The sequence below is a fragment of the Natrix helvetica genome, assembly GCF_964273705.1.
Source record: "Natrix helvetica genome assembly, chromosome: 9".
NCBI classification, from domain to species: Eukaryota; Metazoa; Chordata; class Lepidosauria; order Squamata; family Natricidae; genus Natrix; species Natrix helvetica.
The window spans coordinates 460,898-479,677 of NC_138560.1; the positions used below are offsets into that span (position 1 = coordinate 460,898).

The 18,780-nt window shown below is 60.3% G+C and overlaps 1 protein-coding gene across 4 annotated transcripts; it reads right to left on the reverse strand.

Annotated features, from left to right (window-relative positions):
* Positions 1-266: 266 nt before the first annotated feature.
* On the reverse strand, positions 267-18,230 carry EXOC3L2 (exocyst complex component 3 like 2). Of its 4 annotated transcripts, none has more exons than XM_081962060.1 (12): positions 18,203-18,230; positions 13,134-13,857; positions 9,544-10,162; positions 8,970-9,084; positions 8,368-8,478; positions 7,515-7,615; positions 6,349-6,459; positions 6,042-6,177; positions 5,638-5,760; positions 5,202-5,357; positions 4,726-4,847; positions 267-2,377 (listed from the first exon to the last, which is right to left on the reverse strand). In XM_081962060.1, the coding sequence occupies exons 2-12, from the start codon at positions 13,834-13,836 to the stop codon at positions 2,083-2,085; spliced, it is 2,592 nt and encodes an 863-aa protein (XP_081818186.1). In that variant the 5' UTR covers positions 13,837-13,857; positions 18,203-18,230; the 3' UTR covers positions 267-2,082. The 4 variants fall into 4 exon arrangements, with proteins under 4 accessions (XP_081818186.1, XP_081818188.1, XP_081818187.1 ...); XM_081962062.1 differs by lacking the exon at positions 18,203-18,230 and adding an exon at positions 17,005-17,074; XM_081962061.1 differs by lacking the exon at positions 18,203-18,230 and adding an exon at positions 14,904-14,925.
* Positions 18,231-18,780: the final 550 nt, after the last annotated feature.

Here is an 18,780-nt window from a genome sequence, read left to right on the forward strand (position 1 = left end):
GGATCGGACGGCCGGACGGGTCAGGTCAGGAGCAGGATTGATGGGGACGCGCCGTGACTGTAGCCGGCCCTGGGGGGACACTTTGTCTCTCGGCACGGATCAGGATTCCTGCGGGGAGGGGGGCAGGCTGCCCGCCAGAGGCCCAGGGGCTCGGACAGGGTGTGTTGTCCGTCCATCCTGCAACCCGGACTCTTGGGACTGGAAGACGCACATGCACTCCCCAGGATTTCTTGTGTTCCTGAAACAACACCTGGCTGATAGAGGGCTATTTTAGCGCTTTATTTTTAAATTTTGTAGGCCATCCATCTAAGCATCTTACAATATATCAGACTTAAAAATTCAAATAAAAATCCAAATACATAACAAATAAGGACGTTAATCAATACACACGAGAAAGTAGAGAACTGAGCCAGGAGGCGAAGTGTCTTTATGCAGCCTATACATTTGGAATTAAGATATATCAAAAAGCTTAAGAAAACAGACCAGACAAGGCCAAAAAGAAACTCTTTCTTTGTCATTATAGTGCTGGCAGACATAAAACTGGGAAGACTGCAGCTACCAAGCAGAGGAAGAAGCGACTTGTGCACAGAAGGGCCGTCCGTTCACTCCTGGCTTTAGTCTGCAGGCCTGGGATCTCCAGGTGGTCTCGCATCCCAGTGGAGGCCCAGCTTTGGGATTTTTTTCAAGGTCAGCCCAGGCCCAAACGTTAAAAGGGGGATTGCAATGGCTGTGAAGTGGGGTAACCCAGTGCCCGGCATGGGGCCTGGGATCCACTGAGCCGGTCTGAGGAAGGTGGGTCTGGGGTCTCCTGCCTCTGAGCTGGAGGGGAGGGAAGGGGGTGAAGCTCAGGTGCTACTTTGTGACTCCTCTCACCTGCCCCACTTCACCCTTCAGATGGAGAGGAATGGGGGAGGGGCGGATGTTACAGAATGCCAACTATGACGAGAGACATATGAACGGTTCTTCACCCTCCCACTCGGCCATGGTGGACCAGCTGACTGAGAGTCCCCCTACGGTAGAAGGTCTCACGCTATAGGCAGGAGGTCAGAATAGAAGACTCGAGCCCATAAAACACATCAAGAACAGTTGCAGGGACTGGGCCTGGCTAGTCTAGGGAAGGGAAGGACCGGGGCAGACAGGAGAGCATCTTCCAATACTTGAGGGGCTGCCACAGAGAGGAGAAAGGGGCCAAGCTGTTCTCCAAGGCACCTTTGAAGGCCAGACAAGGAGGGACGGATGGAAACTGATCAAGGAGAGATTCAGCCTGGAAATGAGGAGGAATTTCCTGACTGGGAGAACAATCAACCCACGGAACAGAAGTTGCCTTCGGAAGTTGTGGGAGCCTCATCACTTGAGACTTTCAAGGAGAGACTGGACTGCCCTCGGTCAGAAATGGCGTAGGGTCTCCTGCTTGAGCAGGGGGTTGGACCAGATGACCTACAGGGTCCCTTCCAACCCTGTTCCTTGATGTTCTATGTTGGGCATCTCCAGACTTGGCCACTTCAACACTTGTGGAGCCTCCTCTATGTGCTCAGGGGAGGAGAGGAGGCCGTGCGCCCCTTTCTTCTGGCCAAGGAATCCCAACTCCCTCCCGCCAGCTGTTTCTCCACCTGGTTTGATGTGGTTCCAAGGTTGAATCAGGGTTGTATTTCCTGAATCTCTCCCTGCACTTTCCTCCTGAGCCAGGGCCCCCTTTGCCCCCATCCCAGAAGCCCACCCCTCCCCTGGCACAAGGCTTCCTCCACCCTGAAAAAGTCCTGGCCTCAAAGTGGCCCTGAGAGGAGCATCAGATCCACCAGTTGGTTCTAGGGGGGGGGGGGCTAGGAGGGGTTGGATTTGTCCCCCAGGCCCCTTTCTATACCCCTCCCCAGCAATCGCCCCCCAAATCCAGCCCAGGTGAGGCAGTGGTCTTTCGGTGGAAGGGAGGCTGCTGTCCGTCCAGCTCTCGGCAACTTGCAGGAGGCCTGCAGCCCAAGAGCCGAGCCGTCGTGCCCAGCAGGCAGCCTGGATCCTCCTCCTGGCACCCTCAGGCAGGGCTTCTTGGGAAAGGGCAGGGTGGCCCAGAACGTCCTTTGGGGGTCCTCACAGCTGAGCTTCCGCCTCCTCCTCTCTCAGCCCCCTCCTCTGGTGCTGCAGGCGAGGGGGCCTCCGGCGCATCCGGGAGAGGCAGGCGAGGCCAAAGTGCGAGAGGCGGTGCAGCTGGACGCGGACGCAGAAGACTTCGCCGGTGGCGATCTCGGAGAAGAAGGCCCGGTCTTGGCAGATGCCCGTCTCGGCCCCCGTCAGCTCCAGACTCTCCAGGGCCGCCAGGATGAGCTGCCGCTGGGCTTGGCTCTGCAGGCCCCGGACATCCAGGAGGGCCGACAGGTGCTTCTTTCTGGGGGGAGGAAGAAGGAAGGAGATGGAGCAGGAAGGACGCCCACCCCATCATCCACCCGGGGACTTTGGCGCCAGGGCTGGCAATCGTGGCTGCCTTGCATAGCTTCCCAAGGGGCGGGGCCTGCATGGGGGCAGGGCTTGGAGGGGAGGGAATTCCCATAGGAAGAGACAACCGAGCCCAAAATTTCTGTTGATCAGTGAGACAGTGGTCAAGTGAGCTTTGTCCCATTTTATGACTTTTCTCGCCACAGGCTGCATGGCTCCCCTGCCCCATTTTTAGGAAATGCTTCTCAAACCACCCAGCCAGGGCAGCTTAAAGGGGGTGCCGGCATCCTTGCAGGCACGCTCTGCCCCCTCCGCAGGCTGGGCACCGTCATGGGGCAAATCCCCACTTTGCCAAGGGATTGCAATTGGCACATCTTGGGCACCGAGGAGGCCAGTGGGCGGCCCTGAGCCAGCGCCAAAAGATTCTCTCCCAAAGACGTGCCAACAAGCCCTTCGCACCCCAAGGGAGCTTCCGGGCATCCTGGCAGAGCCAGTGTGGTTCTTGTCCCGCTGCCAGCCCCAAATGGCCGTCTGGCAGGAAATGGCCCCCAAACTCTGCTTCCTGTCTGAAGCGCAGCCACTTGTTTTGCTCTGCTGGACGGCTTCATTCTCTCTCTCTTTTTCTTTCAAGAAACAAGAAGTCCAGATAAAACAGGAAACGTCCGTCAGCCACCCTTAACACGGCGATCTGCCGCCTTGAAACAATTCCTAAGGATGCAATCAGCAGGAAGATGGAAAGAAAAACAAGGGGGGGAGGCATGATAAGGCCCTGCTTTGCCCCCCCCTCCCCCCATGACGCAGCCGGCTGGTAGCCAGCCGAGCTGTGTGGGCAGAGCGGGGAAGGGAAGGGTATTTATAACTCCCCAGCCGCCTGGTCCTGGGAACTGGAAGTGACCGTCCTGCTTCCAAGAAGTGGTTCCTTGGGGGAAGGCAGAGAAGGATCCGGAGGGCTCCCGGCAGGAAACCTGGGAGCATCATCTACCTGCCTCAGTTTCCCCCGCAGAGATCAAAGGGTCCTCAAGGCCAGAGGGGAGCAGGCAGAGGCTGCCAAGGGGCAAGGGGGCTGTGGCCGCCCAGCATCCTTGGAGCTGAGAGCAGATGGCAGAGAGCTCCTAATTGCTTGGCGTGGCTTCTGCTCCCGGTAGGAGGAAGAAGATGGGCACAACAGTAGAAAACTACAAGGGGCTTGGGGGGGGGAAGCGGGATGCCCGAGGGGTCTCTGGAAACCCACGGTGGAGGGGCTGGACAGGGACACGTCCTGTGTCCCCAAAGTCTTGACCCTTCCTCATAGAAACGTGGCCACTACTCTGTTGTGATTGGGGGGGGGCAGGTCTCTGGGGAGGAAGGAAGGGGGTCTTAGCGGCAGCCCCACCCTGAACTGCTCCTTTGGACAGCCTCCCCGCCGCTAGATGGATGTATCGGGCACGTTCTGCCCAGCCACATCCTGGCTCTCAATGGGACAGAGTGTGGAAGGGGCCAAGCTCTAGCCTGGGCCAGGCCCAGTTCACTGTGTGGCCCAAGGCTTGAGTAGAGTGGAGCCCCTAACCCTCGGCCAAGTCCTCGGGAGACCAGCTCTTTGGAAGGAGCCCCTGGATTGATGCAGGTTGGCCAAAGGCTGAAAAGTGGCAGGTTTTCTGTGGCTGTGGCTAGAGGCAGGGGAGGGAGGGAGAGGCCGGAGGTACCCAGCTTGGCAAAAGAGCCATGCCAAGAATGAGCAGCCCTACAGCCCCGAACCGAGAGTGGGGAGAAGGTGGGAGCCGGCCCTGCAGAAGCTGCCTCCGACGGCTCTTCTCTTGGTCTCCTTCTGGAAATCCTCCGTGGATCTTCTGGCCACAAAGCCGAAGAGGAGATTGGCCCAAGCAGTTGCAAAGAACTCGCGGCTCCTGGGAGGAGGCTGGATTACAAGTTCCATCATCCCCGGGCATTAGTTCAATGTCTGGGGATAGTTGGTGTCTTGTTCCATCTCAGGAGATGCAGCCCAGCCTAAAGAGCTGAAATGTGGCCTGCCAAGGGACCACTGGCCAGAGGGACAAGAGGCTCAGAGGGACCAGGGGGACGGGTGGCCAACTGGGGAAGGACCAGTTTAGGGAGGGAAGAGGCAGCTGCCTGGAGGAGAAAGAGCCTCCCGTGGCCGAGAGATGTTTCACGTCCAGAGGCTCCAGCAGTGGCTCTCGCCCTGCTCAAGAGGGCCCTTGGTCTGCCCCAGCCAGGCCCCTGGAGGCCTTGTGATGGGAAGGCAAGAGAGCCGTCTGCACATGCTCTGGGGACCCCCGGCCACTTTCCCACCCGCCCCTGACTCACTGCACGTCAGGAAAGGCCCTGGCCAGGAAGGCCACTTCCATCTGGATGGCCGGCGTCTCTTCCAGCTCCAGGATCCCAGCCAGGTGGGGCACCACGGAGTCCAGCCAGGAGGAGGAGGATTCCTGCAGGATGGGAGGGGGGCAGTTAATTATAGAGAGACCCCCGCATGTCCTGGGGGGAGGGAGGGCGGGCGGGCGCCATCTGCAAACAAACCCCCTCAGGAAGTGACCTTCTGGAGGGCCTGTCTCCCCACCCACGGGACCCAGCGCCAGAGGAGGGGAAGCAGAGCTCCCGGCTCTCTCTGTGGGAACCGCAAGAGCAGGAGACGGAGCCAGAGGTCAGGCGAGGAGAGGGAGGCTCCTTCCTCGGGCTCTTCTCCCCCTCCTCCTTTATTTCCACATCTCTGGGGAGGCGGCCAGCCCCTCCTGGCCCTCAAGGAAGGCCCTGAGCCCGCTTCTCCTGGGGCCCCCTCTCACCAGCTGGATGAAGAACTCCTGCAGCTGCTTGGCCTCGCTCCGCAGCCGCTGGGCCACCTTGGTCCTCATCTTGGACGAGGTGCAGATGATTCGCACTCGCATCAGCGGCCGGACGTACTCGATCAGCACCCGCCGGTGGACCTCCCTCACCAGCATCTGGGGTGGGGGCAGAGATTAGAGCTGGGGCAGGAGGGGGCCCTTTGGGGGCAGCCCCAGTTTCTGGCAGGAGGCAGTCGGGGCCTCTTGGTGCACCCTGCCTGGCAGCCTGAGGCACAGGTGCCCAGAGGGGACTGGCACCTGCAGGGCACCAACTGCTGGAAAAGGTTGGGCGGCTGGGAGGAAGGGCAGGAGAAGCCAAGCCAGCCTGGCCCCCCGGGAAGCCTCTGAGTGGACCGAGGGGATGGTTGGGGGGTGAAGGGGGTCTCCCTGTTCCCACCTGGTAGGGCCCCAGCTTCATCCTCCGCAGCTTCTGGGCGTGCTCCCCCAGGAGAGCCATGATGGTGGAGAAGGCCTCTGGGTTGCTCAGCCATTTCCTCTTCATCAGCTTGTAGAAGTAGGGCTGTTTGGGGGAGGGGGAGAGCAGGGAAGGGACCCTGCCTCAGATGCAGCCTCAGAGCAGGCCTGGCTTCCCTGCCTCCAAGCAAAACCCACTCGGGACAGCTCACCCCGAAGGAACCCACCCACCCACCCATCCTGGCAGGCCAGTCCGATAGGTCTCTTCTCAAAACATGGAGGGAACAAACCGTGGTTTATGAGGACCACGATCCAGCCATCCGATTGGGGCCAACAGCACAGCCCTCCTGGCCTCCCCCTGCAGACCCCGGGAGACCCCCGAGTTACCTTGAGGCTTTGGAAGAGCTGGTCAGCCAGCACTCGGTTGCACAGCCGGGTCACTCGGTCGAGGGACAAGCCTGCCAGCTGCTTTGCAGCCTCATTATCCGGGTGGCCAAACCTGGCCAGGTGCTCCAGGTAATCCCTAGAAGAACAGCCCCGTCAAGCGAGCGGTGTGCGAATTGCGCAAAGCCAGCCAGGCTCATAACTGGGGACGGGTGGGGGGGAATCTCCTTTCCTCCCCATTGAATTAGGCTGGGGGCTAAGATGGAGGCGGGGGGCAGAGTGAGGAGGAGGGTCAGGGCTGGCCACTCACCTGAAGGGTGGGCAGCAGTTGACCAGCATGATGGTCCGGCCCATGTAGCTCTCGGGGCTGAGGCTGCTGACCACCTGGCCTTCGTGAAACTTTTCAACTTTCTTCTGGAAACTGAAGGGGGGCAAAGAGGACGCCAGTATGGAAGGCACTCTGGGGGCCAAGGAGTGAGGGCCCCTGTTTTGCCTGGCTCTCAGTGCCACCTCCATGCCCTGACATTGGGCCCTCCAGCACAGGAAACCCCTCCCTCCATTTTTCCAGCAATCTTTGATCGGAACCTGCTAAGTCAAAGAAACGGGCCCTCTCTCTCAACCCAGAGGGGGCTGATTCCCCAAAGACCCCCTGGGCCCTTTGGCCATTTCTGGAATGCAGGGGGGAAAACCCTCACCTTGGCAGTGGCCCTGGGGGGGTCCCATTGCCCCAAGAGTCACAGCCCCCTCTACAGCCCTCTTACCCCACCCGTGCCCAGGGACCCTGCGAGACCCCCAACCTGCCACCCTGCAATGTCCCCCACAGGGGCCCTGGGAACGCAGCCTCAATTCAGACAAGCTGCAAGCCCCCTCGGAAGCCAGAGCTCTCGGACAAGAGGCAGGTCAGGAAGCCGACAGCTAAAAATAGCCTTTGGCCATCCACCCCAGAATCCCTGGCCACCGGGCCCTTTGGCTCCACCCTGCTGGCATTTCCTTACAAATGGGCCACGGCGGCTATTTATACCCAAGGTGAATCTATTTGTGGCGGCTGGTTTGAAATGGAAATTTTGTGCCGTGTTCCCCTCCAGCCCATTGCGTGGCCACCCTGCGTGTTTCTGTTCCCACGGGAAGCCCAGGCCAGCACGGGGCGGTTGCTCAGGTGCCGGACGACCCTCAAGGGGCAAGAAGGACGACTGGCAGGCCCCTTGGGGATCTTGGGGCAAAAGCCAGACGTGCCCTCCGTGGTGCCTCCTCTTGCTTCCCCCCCCCCTGCCTTGTGGGGAAGGAGGCCACCCACAATGTCGCTTCTCCCCCTGACCTGCCCATCTCTGCCCCTGTGGAAGAACCCAGACGGGCAGAGTTCAGCCCCAGGAGAAACTCAAGCCTGCCCCATCGTGACCCACTTTGGTGCGCTCTTCCCACGGAGGGCCTGGCGCCTGTCTTCTGCCCCATGAACAGCTCCTTGCGGGGCAAGAGTACCTCTGCAAGAACTCCGCCAGGCTGGCCAGGCAGCAGTGGGCCACTCTCCTTCCAAAGTCCTCCGTGATTTGTGGGGCTTTGTCGGCATGCCCCTTCAGCACCTGCAGGGCACGAGAAGGACTCAGCAAAAAGGACCCTGGGGATATTGGGGGTGGGTGGAGGGTAGCCTTCCGGCTGATATTGGGGGGAGCTTCCTGTGGTGAGAAAGGGGGAAGAGGGGCAGCTGCCCCCCCTGCTGTCAGGGTCAGCATGCCATCTTCAGAGGTGCCCTTTTATGCCTGGCCTCTGATGCCATCTTTGCACTGAGCTGGCATTCTCCAATAGTTTGCAGTTCCCATCATCCCCAGCCAGCAGGGTCAGGCATGTTCCAGTGGCCCAGCATTGCAGAGAAGGAGCTGGCCCCAGGAGTGGGCACCGATGGCAGCCCCCTTCACCCTGTGGGCGTCATTGGGGGAAGGACAGAAGGAAGCCCAGCTGCGTTGCTTCCTTCTCCCAAATTAGGGCTACATGCTCACAGAATGCCAATCTGGGGTTTTTTAATCCTGGTTTGGGGCACAAGGGCTCAGCCGGGGGAAGGGGCAGTTTCCCACAACAACTTGTGTCTGAAGCCAGCCTGAACCTTGCTGCCCAGGCTGAGCTAAGCCCTTGCCCAGTTCCTCAGCCAGGCCAAAGGACGGAGCGCCTCCTGGCTCCTGCTCCCAAGGGTCAGTCCTGGGATGGAAAGCGGAGGGAAGCCTCCCTTGGTGGGTCTGGGGGAGGGGCTGTTTCCTGTGGGGCTGAGTGTCATGGAAGGAAGCCTGCTGCCTGAAGCAGAAAAGGGGGAGGGGATTCCGGGGCGGGGACCCCAACCTACCAAGATGACTTTGCTGGACAAGCCGAACTGAAAGCTGTTCTCCTTGTCTTCCTGGGCCCACCTCTCCTCCTCCTTTTGAAGCTCTTGGCTCACGTCCCTGGCGATCGCCACCTGCAGGTGCCCCAGAAAGAGTCCACAAAGGGGGGCTCAAGGTGAAGCTTTGGGAATTCGAGGGAGGTGGGGAGACCTCTTGAGGTCATCCGGCTACCTGTCTCTGCCCTGAAGGAGACTTTCAATGGCTTTATCCTGTTTTTATGACCCAGCAGGATTAAGGTGCCCGGCCAGGATTATCTCAGGGCACCCTTGCAAGGAAGGCCACAGTCACCTGTGCCCTGGGACCCAGCCTTCCACCCTGCAGGGAGTGGGACCCACGTGCCTCGTGGGGTAATTGAAGTCACCCACAAAGACAGCCCCTGCATAAGAAGCTCCTTGGCTGAAAATGCTCCCTTTTAGGGGCCAAACAGGAGAGAAACTCCCTATAATTGCAAGTGGGGGATTTTGGACCCACCTTGAATGCCATTTGCCTGCCTAGAGTCTCAATGGGTGTGTCGTGTCCCCCGGTCCCCCGTCCCCCCGCCGCCTCACCCCTGGCCGGCCGTTACCTTCATGGCGGCAATGCACTCCTCCTCCAGACTCTGCTGTGTTTCTGGGGACAGGAGGGGTCCGAGCTCCTGGGGCTTGACCAGGGCGGAGATCTCTGGCCGGCTGAGGACCTCCCTGTGGCAGAGGGGGAGAGGGGGGGCAGTTCTCTGCACAATCCAGGCTCCTCCATGGGGTCTGAATGGCATCACCTTGCAGCTCTGGGCCCAGAAGCAGCCAGGGCACGGCCAGAGGGCTCTGCTCGGGGGGGGGGAGTTGGGGGGGCTGAACTGCCATTGAGAAGAGATTTGGGGGAGGATCCAGGTCTCCATTTCTCTTTAAAGTGCTGCATCCCAAGTGTGGGAAGATGCCCGCGAAGAAGTTTCCAGCTGGGCTGAATTACTATTGAGCTTCTAAGACAGCTCTGCCCCTTGCCTTGCCCCCCGTCTCCAGGATTGCTCCCCCATGCACACACAAGCTACATGCCAGCCACCAGCCAGCATTCCCATTTGGGTCCCAATAGGGTCCATGCCGAGTGGGCAATCCTGCAAAGAGCCCCAGCCTCCCCCTCCCCCCAGGGGGTCTCCCACCGCCTACCTTTGGTAGATGTTGCTGTTCCAGTCCAAGACGAAGTAGAGCTCGGAGAGGCTCAGCTGCTTCTGGACCCCCTCGGCCAGGCAGCGGGCCAGGCCCCGGTGGTAGCTGCCCAGGTAGACGGCAAAGGCCTGGTACTCCTTGGGGTAGGCCTGCAGCAGGTGGGCCCTCACGCTGCTCAGGTCCTCCACCGTGCACTTGGCCAGCCGGTCCATCTGCGTGGCGATGGTGCCCCCCCGGCCCTCCACGCACTGGCACAGCTTCTGGCCCACCAGCCGGTCCACCGCCTCGGCCCACCGCTGCCTCATCTTCCGGGGCCGGGGACCGGTGGCCCCCGCAGAGTCTCCCTGAGCCTGGTGCCATCTGCGGTCAGCGTCCTCCTCCTGCTCGATGACCTGCACCAGCTGCTCCAGGGGTGGGTAGGGGCTCTTGGCGGCCAGCGCCTCGGCCAGCACTGCCCAGAGCTCCTTCTGCAGCGCCTCGTAGAGCAGGCCCACGTCCTTGGCCTTCCGGCTGCCGTCCTTCCGGCTGTCCTCCTGGGCGCACTCGGCCTCCAGCTCCACAATGTGCCGGTCTGCCAGGCGGAGGTCCCGCTGGTGGATCAGGTGAAAGATCTCCAGGACTGAGTGAGGGACACAAGGGGGAAAGGAGCCTGAGGCTGGGAAGGGCAGAAGAGGGCCCAGGGGAGGCTTTGGGCAAAGGAAGAGGGGCTCTGCTGCCTGAGCCCCCACATGGAAAAAGGCTGCGGCTCAAGCAGGCCAAGAATCAGCCCAGAAGCTCCCTAAAACCCTAAACATGCAGTGCAAGGCAGGAGGACGTGAGAGACCATGGAATCCACAGAGCCGGACACGACTGAACAGAGACCATCATCATCATCATCATCATCACCACGATAAAGGCCGAGAGACGCAGCCGTTGTAAACCTGTGGGTACCTCCATCGTTCTTAAGAAACCAAAGAGGTCCCGAGGGCTGAATCTCTCAGAACCTCTACTCTGGCCTCCTAAATCACGGGGACGCAGGTGGAATCACAGCTGACCATTGGCGTGCTGGACTGCCTGCCCAGGGACAACGTGCCCGCCCCCCAGCTTGCACGCTTGAGGTGCCCTTCCTTAGAAGATGGGAGCATTGCTGGGGATCACAGGAGCCCCCGACCTTTCCTAAGTACCAGGGGTCAGTATCCAGAGGGGACCAGGTGGAGGGGAGGAGTAACCGGGGCCAGTGGGCGTCCTTGGGAGGGGCCCTGGGTAGCCATGGGAGCGGGGAAGAGGGTCCCGGGCTTCGCACACATCCTCTGCTTGCCGGAAGTCCAGATCTGCCCTCCGGCCTTGCGAGGGTCTCAAGGCAGCCATCCTGGCCCTCATCGTCATGGCAGGAAGGAGCCTTCCTTGGCCACAGCCGTGGAGGGCCGAGGGTCCGACTGGGCTAAAAGCAGCTCTTCCGTTTCCCTGCCCTCCGCCGAGGGGAAATGCCCCAGACGAGGTGACGCAGCCTCCGGCCACCCCCCTGACCTGACCTCATCAGCTGAACGGGGAGGGGGGCTCGCAGGGGGCTGGGCTCTTTCCTCCCACAGTTTGATTCAGGGCTGAACCTGAGAAATGGGGCTGCCCCCCTGAAAAGGAGTGAGGCTCCCAGGAACCACCTTCCAGGTCTTAAGCCCCTCTGAGAAGGGAGGGGGTGGCCCAAGGGGGCTCCTGGCTCCCACTCCGTTTGCCTTCATGCCCAAGGAACCCCCAGACCAGCAGCCTGGCTTCAGTGGCTGGAGGGCGGCCGGAGGGGGGGAGGGGCTTCTGGTCAGCAGCTTCTAGGTCAGACACAGCAGGACAGAGCTGCAATTTTTAAGGGCCGTGGGAGAAGCGGGGGAGGCAAGTCACAGCCTGCCTGAGGTTGGAGGGAAGGAGAGCACCACCGGCCCTGAGCCTTTGGGGGGGGGGGCTTTTCCAGGCTCTGGGGGAGGCTGGATGGCTTCTGCACATGTGGGCCCCCCAGCGCCTCCTCCTCCTCCTTCTCTTGGCGCCTTCTCCGGGAAGGTCGCGGCTGCTCAGGAGAGGCTCCTGCAATCAAGCGCTGAATCACGGCAGGGGAACAATGAGCCCAAAATATGTGCACAAAGGGAAGAGAAGCTCATTAGACCTGATAAACAGCCTGGCCAAGGTCAGTGACGCCCAGCGCTCCTCCCTCCCTCCCTCCGTCCGGAGGTTGGGGGGGGGGACTGGGAAGGGCCACTTGGACAGGCAGCCCTTCTTCTCCCAGGGAAGGCAGAGAGCGGGCAAGCAGGGCCCCGGGGGTTCTCTGGCTTCGGCAGCACAGTGGCTCAGGCGGGACCCCCAGGGTAGGGAGAGGTCCCTGGCCAGCTCCCGGGTGTGCCTGGGGGGAGGGGGGCCATCAGGTGATCTTGTAGCCAGTCCTCCTCACGGCTCACCCTCCCTTGGATGGAGGGGGGGGGACTTTCTGTTTTTTTTTTATTATATAGGCAGTCCTCGACCTACGATCACAATCGAGCCCAAATTTTATGTTGCTAAGTGAGACATTTGTTGAATGAGTTTTGCCTCCTTTCACAACCTTTTACAAGTTGATAAGTTACTAACCCAGTTGTTAAGCGAACCCGGCTTCCCCATAGACTTTGCTTAACTAGAAGGTCGCAAAAGGGATCCCGGGACCCCAGGACGCTGCGACCGTCATAAGTGCAGGCCAGTTGCCGAGCCTCTGAATTTGGATCCTGTGTCCACGGGGAGGCTGCAAAGGTCACAGCTGTGAGAAACAATCTTCAGTCACTTTTTTCAGCGCTGTTGTAACTTTGAACGGTCACTAAATGAACTGCTGTAAGTCGAGGACTACCTGTAGATAGGAGGTCCTATTAACATGGAGTTGTTGTGAAGTGGGGGATGAAGAAAGGAAGGGGTCGAAAGGAAAAAACCAACCAAAGGCTGAAACAAATCGGGGTCTCCTCTCCAACCCTCCAACCGCCACAAGAAAGCCTGCAGCGCACATGGGGGGGGGGGACACGGTGGGGGCCGGCGATTCCTCACACTGAGTGTGGGATTGTTAAGAGGAGGCAGCCGACTGAGGCTGAGGGGGTCCCCTCCGTGCCCCCCAGGCCTTCCCTGCCCTCCAAGGCCACCAGGTGGTCTTCTATGGACGCAGCCGACACTTCTGCTCCGTGTGACTGATAGCAGGAAGACGTTAAGTGCAAATAATAGATGGTCAGGCAGTGGTTGAGCCTGAGGGCTAGACTCAGCCACGGAACCTCCGAGGGTCTCAGAAGAACGACTGGAGAGCCTGTTTGGCCACACTGGCCAGATGTCCTGGTTGGGTCCTGGCTGGTCCAGCTCCAGCTGCCTCAGACTGAGCTGCTCGCTCGGGGAAGGAATTCTACACAACCGGCTTTCCCAGACATTTCCCTACACAAGCAGGGACAGAAGTGCACTGGAGGGAGGGGGGAGGTCTTCAAGGCCCCCAGACAGGCTACCAATCGGGACCCCCTAGCAGGTCCCCAGATTAGGCATTCTCTCCACCCACCTCATGAGGGCTTCCCTTGCCAGGGTGCCAAGAGGGGTGCTGGGCTCCCAGTTTGGTTCAGTCAGACCAGACTCACCCGAGAGCGGCTCCTTGGGCTTAGGCTCACTCTTCTCGGCTGCTGGGGCCACCTCTGAGCCCTCTGTCTGGTTCAGCTTCTCCACCAGGGATGCCCGGCGCACCTTACCCCCCAGCCCGATCTTCAGGAAGGAGCCGCGCTTGCCAGCGTCCCCACCACCGTTCTCCTCCGTCGGGTTGCAGTCTGAGCTGTAGAGGCCTTCCCTGCGGCGCCCGTTGAACCGCTGCAGCAGGCTGAAGTCCTCCGAGCAGCGACGTCGCTTCTTCTTCTCAGGCACCCGCTGGCCCAGATTGCCCTCCATCAGGGGCAGCATCATGCGCTCCAAGAAGGGGCGCCTGTCGGAGCCCTGCTCACTCCCGGGTGACCGCTTCTCCCCGCTCTTGCGGCTCCTGCCCAAACGGAAGGGGCTCAGCCCCACTAGCTTCTCCAGGGTGGCTCGGCGCCTGAAGGGATCCTCGGGGCTGCCGCTGAAGAGGCCCTGCTCAAAGTCTGCCCTGTCCCCCGGGAAGGTCCTCTCTCGACTAGGGGAGATGCCCCCGAGGAAGGAGTCCTTCTCGTTCTCCTCCAGGTCCTCCTCAAAAGGGTTGGCCCCCGGGCTCTCCTCGGCCAAGATCAGTGGCCCGCTACGGCTGCTGCCCCCGCCACCATCCCCAGGGCCTCTGCCGGCCAGCTTCAGCTGATGGGGGTTCTTGAGGACCGGCATGACGGCTGCCTTCCCTGGGCCCTGCGGAGGAGAAGAAACGATGCTCAACCATGGCTGCCAAGAATCGCCTGGATGCCTCAGGGGGGACCACTTGACACAAGAGACCTTGGAAGGGACATCCCAGCACCCCCACCTCCAAATTCTGGGGCCAGACTCCGATATGGGACCAGGGCGCTGGTTGCTTTGAATCCTCCAACCCAGGGGCCGTAAAACGAGGTTTATAATTGACAGCCGTGGGCTCCACCCAAAGCAAGGAGGCACTCAGGACAATTGCTTTGCTGTTGGGTTAAAAGAAGAGGGAGGGTCCCGATTGATTGGAAACACCCCCAGGCAGAGGGCCACAGAGGGCGAGTGGAAGGCTTGAGGATGGAGGGGGAAATGCAGGCATGGAGCAGAGTGGCCCCCGCAGAGAGGAGAGACGGACAAGATAGGTAGGAAGAGACGCCGTCCCGTTACTCCGGAGCAGGAGCCTCAGCTGAAATGCAGCAGCCAAAGTGCTGCTCTAGCAGGGAGCCCAGAGCCGGATGGGGCTCAGGGGGTGCACCAGCCCCACCTTGGAACTACTTTTGAGGCAGGGTGGCTGGCAAAGGTGAGCTGTGGAAGCTCCACCTCCCATGGACTCCTGACCTACAGAACCAGCGGTCGAGGGGGCACGCAGGGATGGGTACCAGCCACGTCGCTTGTTGCTTTGCTCCTCCTTTCTGTGCAACTTCAGCTGCACCCCCCCCCCCCCCGCTCTCCTGCTCTCCCTCCCTACTTCTGGAGAAGGTGGGAAGGGAGGCCGACTTCTTCTGGCAGAGGCCAGTCTGAGGGCCGAAACCATTCTTTGCCATCCAAATCGCCCGTGCCCCCCTCTCCTGGGCAGGAGCAGCCGGCCCCACGAATGGGGGCCTGGCCACCAAGACTGCAAGGAGGGCGCTTTGAGGAAGAGAGCGAAAGAGGGCAAGACGGAGAGAGGGAAGCAAAGTTCAGATCCTCCCCCCCCCCCAAGGAAAAGGAGAAAACTGAAGGAAGAGTAGCAGCTCCCACTGTAGGTCAGCCCGGCTGAGGAGACCCGGCCCACTTACTGCCCCCTGGGGTGCTCCTTGAAGGCAGGTTCAGGCGCCCAGGAGGGTCGAACGTTCCCTTCCGTGGTTTCAGAGCTTCAGGCAGCCTCACTTCCACTTTCCCTTCCTTCCCTTCTTGCCCAGCCCACCTCGGCTCACCTGACCACACAGCCCGGAGGCTGCAGGGCTGGGCATGACCAGGAGGGACCCAGTGCTTCCCTTGGCTGCTCAGCCAGCCTCTCCCTCCGGCGGCAGCTGCTTGGCCTGTAGACCTCTGGGCAGCCCCAGTTGGGAAGGTGGGACAGGTGAGGCCATGCCTCCATCACGGCAGCCCTTGGCAGAGACCTTGGGCTGGGCTAACAGGATCCCCGAGGTGGCGGCATTCGGGGCTCTGGTCAGTCCAGGTCACCTCCTGGACAACTGCTGGCTTAGCCACTGGGGGCACCTGAAGACTGAAAGCCCCCTCGGAAGACTGGAGGTTTTCAAGAAAAGCTTGGACCCCGTTTGCCTGAAATCGCCTGGGAGGAGGGTGCCCACCTGGGGAACTTTAAGGCTTGTAGATTTCAACTCCCAGAATTTGAGGGGGGGGGCTTCCCCAAAAGGAGCTGTCAAACCTCTTGATTCCAGCTTGTCCATGAAGGGGGAAGAGGCGAGAATGAAAGTGGGGTCTCCCTCTAGGAAAAAGCTTCCAGCAAAGGGTCTTTCTTCTCTTCTGTAGCCCTTGCCAAGTTAGGAATGGGCAAAAATGCCCAGGTGGAAAAACAAAGTGACATTGATCCTCCCGTGAAGGGGCTCCGAGCCAGAGTGGGAGGGTCTGGACTCATCCTGCCACAAAGACCACCCTTGAACCAGGCTCTCCAGACCTGCTGGACTACAACTCCCATCCTTCTCCTCCAGCACACCTTTTGCACTGGGCCAGAGGGGAGGACAGGAGGATGAGGTGCTTGACTCTTGTCCTGCAAGTGAGGAGGAAATTCCTCCCCCAGGGAAGTCCCGGTCTTTGCTGGGGGGGGGGGAGGCAGCCTCCAAGCCTCTCTCCATCTCCAGGCTGCCAAGGAGGAGGTTGTCTTCTTGCCTTCAAGTGGCTCGGGGGGGGGGGGGGTGTTCCTGACATAACTTCGGTCACTAGGTGGCTGGTCATTAAGTGAGGACTACCTCCTGCATACATTTGGGTATGCAAGTATGCACATTTTGAGGGGGAGGGGGATTATCTGGACGATGATCGTCTCAATTAACGCCCCGTCATACCAAATGCAACTTTAGATCACGTAGAAGATAAACCCAGCCATCAGGCTCCCTTGCCAGTAAATTTCCAGCAGGTTCCCCCCGGGGGGGGATCTGTGGGCAGATGCGATGGCCTTGGCAGACGGGGCAAGGGGGTGGTCAGATAGAAGGCAACAGCAGGATGTGGGCAGGGCAGGCAGCTTGGAAGAGACCCTACCTCCCTCGTTTCTTGGGCTGTGAAAGAGGCAGGGGTGGGTGGGATGGGGAGACATGCCCTTCCAGACTGCCCAGGTTCTGCCAATGCCGCTTTACAATAAAGTAGGATTATCGTCCGGCCATGATCCTCATCTGGTCTACCTCGCAAGGCTGGCAGCAGCCAAAGCTAAGAACGGGAAGCTTTTACAACCCTTGGCCCCCTCTTTGGGTCTGTTCCTGGGTCTGCATTAGAGACCCCCGGTGCCAAAGACGAACGGGTTGGGAAGGCTGGCATGGGGCCAGAGAGGAAGGGGCTCCCCTGCCAGGCCTTCGGTTCCTCTCCAGAGAGACTGGCCAGCTGCACTGGAGGGATGAGGGTGCCCCATTTTGGACCAAGGGTGAGAGGCAGCTGCGGCCCGAAGGCTTCCCGCCAGCCACCCCCAGGAGCTCCCCATCACGGGCCGCACTAAGCAGTTAAGCAACCCAGAATGGGATGCAAGCAGGGTCCAAAGCCCTCTGGGCCCACAGATAAGCTAAACTGGTCTGTAGTGGGAGCTAGCCGGCACCGGCAGCAGTGCCCCAGTTGCCCCAGAGAGGGTCTGCCCCCCCCCCGCCAAGCCCAAATCAAACCGGCCACTTTGAGGAGGGCCAGAAGGTGAGAGCCCAGATGTGGCTATGCCCATCGATTGTCTGGTTGCCTGACCTTTGGATCCAGGAGCTGCCAAAAGGACGAGGGAAGAGTTGCCTCCCTCGAGAGCAATTCCCAAAGCTGGAATTCCCCGAAGACCTGGATGAAAGGGGAGACCGAAGGGAAGCCATCGGCCTGGGTGCGAAGGGGTAGAGCTCACTGGGGTCCCTGGAAGAGGGGTCAGAAATAATCCTTCCTTGTGGTCAGTCCTGGATCTTAAAGGGAGAACAGGATACACTCAGAAAGGACCACAAGTGACTCAGCATCCAGAGAAAGCCCCCCGCAGAGGAAAGCAGAGAATCAGTCCACCCCCCAGCAAAAGAAAAAGCAAAGAGGGGCAGGGGCCGAGAGAGGGAAGCTGGGTGGGGGGGACGGGCATCTCCCTTTTATATATTCTCAGAAAGTCCTGGGGAGTCTTCCAAGAAGTTACATCCATTTTCAGAGTGCCCCAAGGATGGGATGGGGGCCCTCAGCCAAGAGAAGTTAGGGGTCTCTTGATACCAGCCGTTCGGGAAGGGCCAGGACGAGGCTCGCCCCTTTGCAAGCTTCCATTCAGCTGAGCTCGGGCCCCCGCCTGGTGGGTTTCCCGTGGTCCTCTGCCCTCCAGGAAGGCAAAGGGCTCCGTCAGCCCCTCCTGAGATTGAGGACCCCCAAAATCTTCCTGCCCAGAGGAAAGAGGGAGCCCCCCCCCACCCGACAACCCTGGGGGGCCTTTCCTTAACAACAGCCTGCCTTCCACTGCTGGTAAACGTCAGCAACAGAGCAGCTGCCCTCCCCACAGGACCCCAGACTGAGTGCAGTCCAGCCAGCCATAAGCCAGGCAGAGACTGGGGCTGGGGGCAAAGACCGACGAGGATGATGAGGGTGACTTCTTTGGTTGGCACAGCTATCCATCTGATCCAAACCACTCTGGGCAGCTCACAAGAGCACAGTCACAAGTTTCCCCGGCTCCCAAGGACCCCCTCCCCGAGAAAAAGGGGCACCAGAGCGCAGCTCCCTCGGGGGAAGTTTGCCCAAATGACCCTCAAAGTCTGCAGCGGGTAGAAAGGGAGGCAGGGGCTTCCCAGGGTCAGAACCTATGATGGCAGAGCCCCTCAGGGTATGCTTGGATGGAAGCCGCAGCACCTCCCCACCCGCCCAAAGGAAAGCAGGGGGAGTGGGCTGGAAGGCTCCTCTGAGCCCCCCTCCCCTTCCAGCAGAGCGGAGTGCCTACCTTGATGCCTTCCCTGCAGGCTCCCCCTCCTCTCGGGCTGTCTGGCTGCTCTGGGCAGCCGGGCTGGGGAGGCCGAGGAGGCTTGGAAGGAAGCCCCTCCCAATCCCGCCAGGCCGGAGGTGATTCGGAGCAGGGCGGCTTTATGTAAGCTGGACACAATCTTGTGACTCTTCCCCTGTGGGTCTGGGCAGGGAGGGCAAGGGTCATCCAAGGGAGGAAACCAACCAGCAAGTCTTCGCTTCAGCCTGGAGGAGCCGGGAAAATTCCAGCTCTGCCAGCCGGGAGGGGGAGACCCTGGCAATGCCCTCCGCCAGCCTCCAAAATGGGCGACTGCAGCCAGGGCTTGCGGCGGGTGCTATTAAGTACATGCGGCTTCCCCATTGACTTGTACGAAGGTTGCAAAAGGGGATCATGTGACCCCAGGACACTACGACCGTCATAAACATGAGTCAGCTGCCAAGCATCTGAATTTCGATCACGTGACCAGCGGGAGGCTGCAACAGTCATGCGAAAAATGATCACTAGTCACTTTTTTCAGTGCCGTTGTAACTTTGAACGGTCACTAAATGAACTGTTGT

Bases quoted from the DNA above. Each gene is read 5' to 3' on its own strand.
- EXOC3L2 (XM_081962060.1), bottom strand. From the start codon at position 13,836: ATGCCGGTCCTCAAGAACCCCCATCAGCTGAAGCTGGCCGGCAGAGGC. The intron at 9,085-9,543 runs GTAGGCGGTGGG...CCTCTGCCACAG, and splicing joins AACAGCAACATCTACCAAAG to GGAGGTCCTCAGCCGGCCAG. The intron at 4,848-5,201 runs GTGAGAGGGGGC...CCCATCCTGCAG, and splicing joins AGGAGTTCTTCATCCAGCTG to GAATCCTCCTCCTCCTGGCT.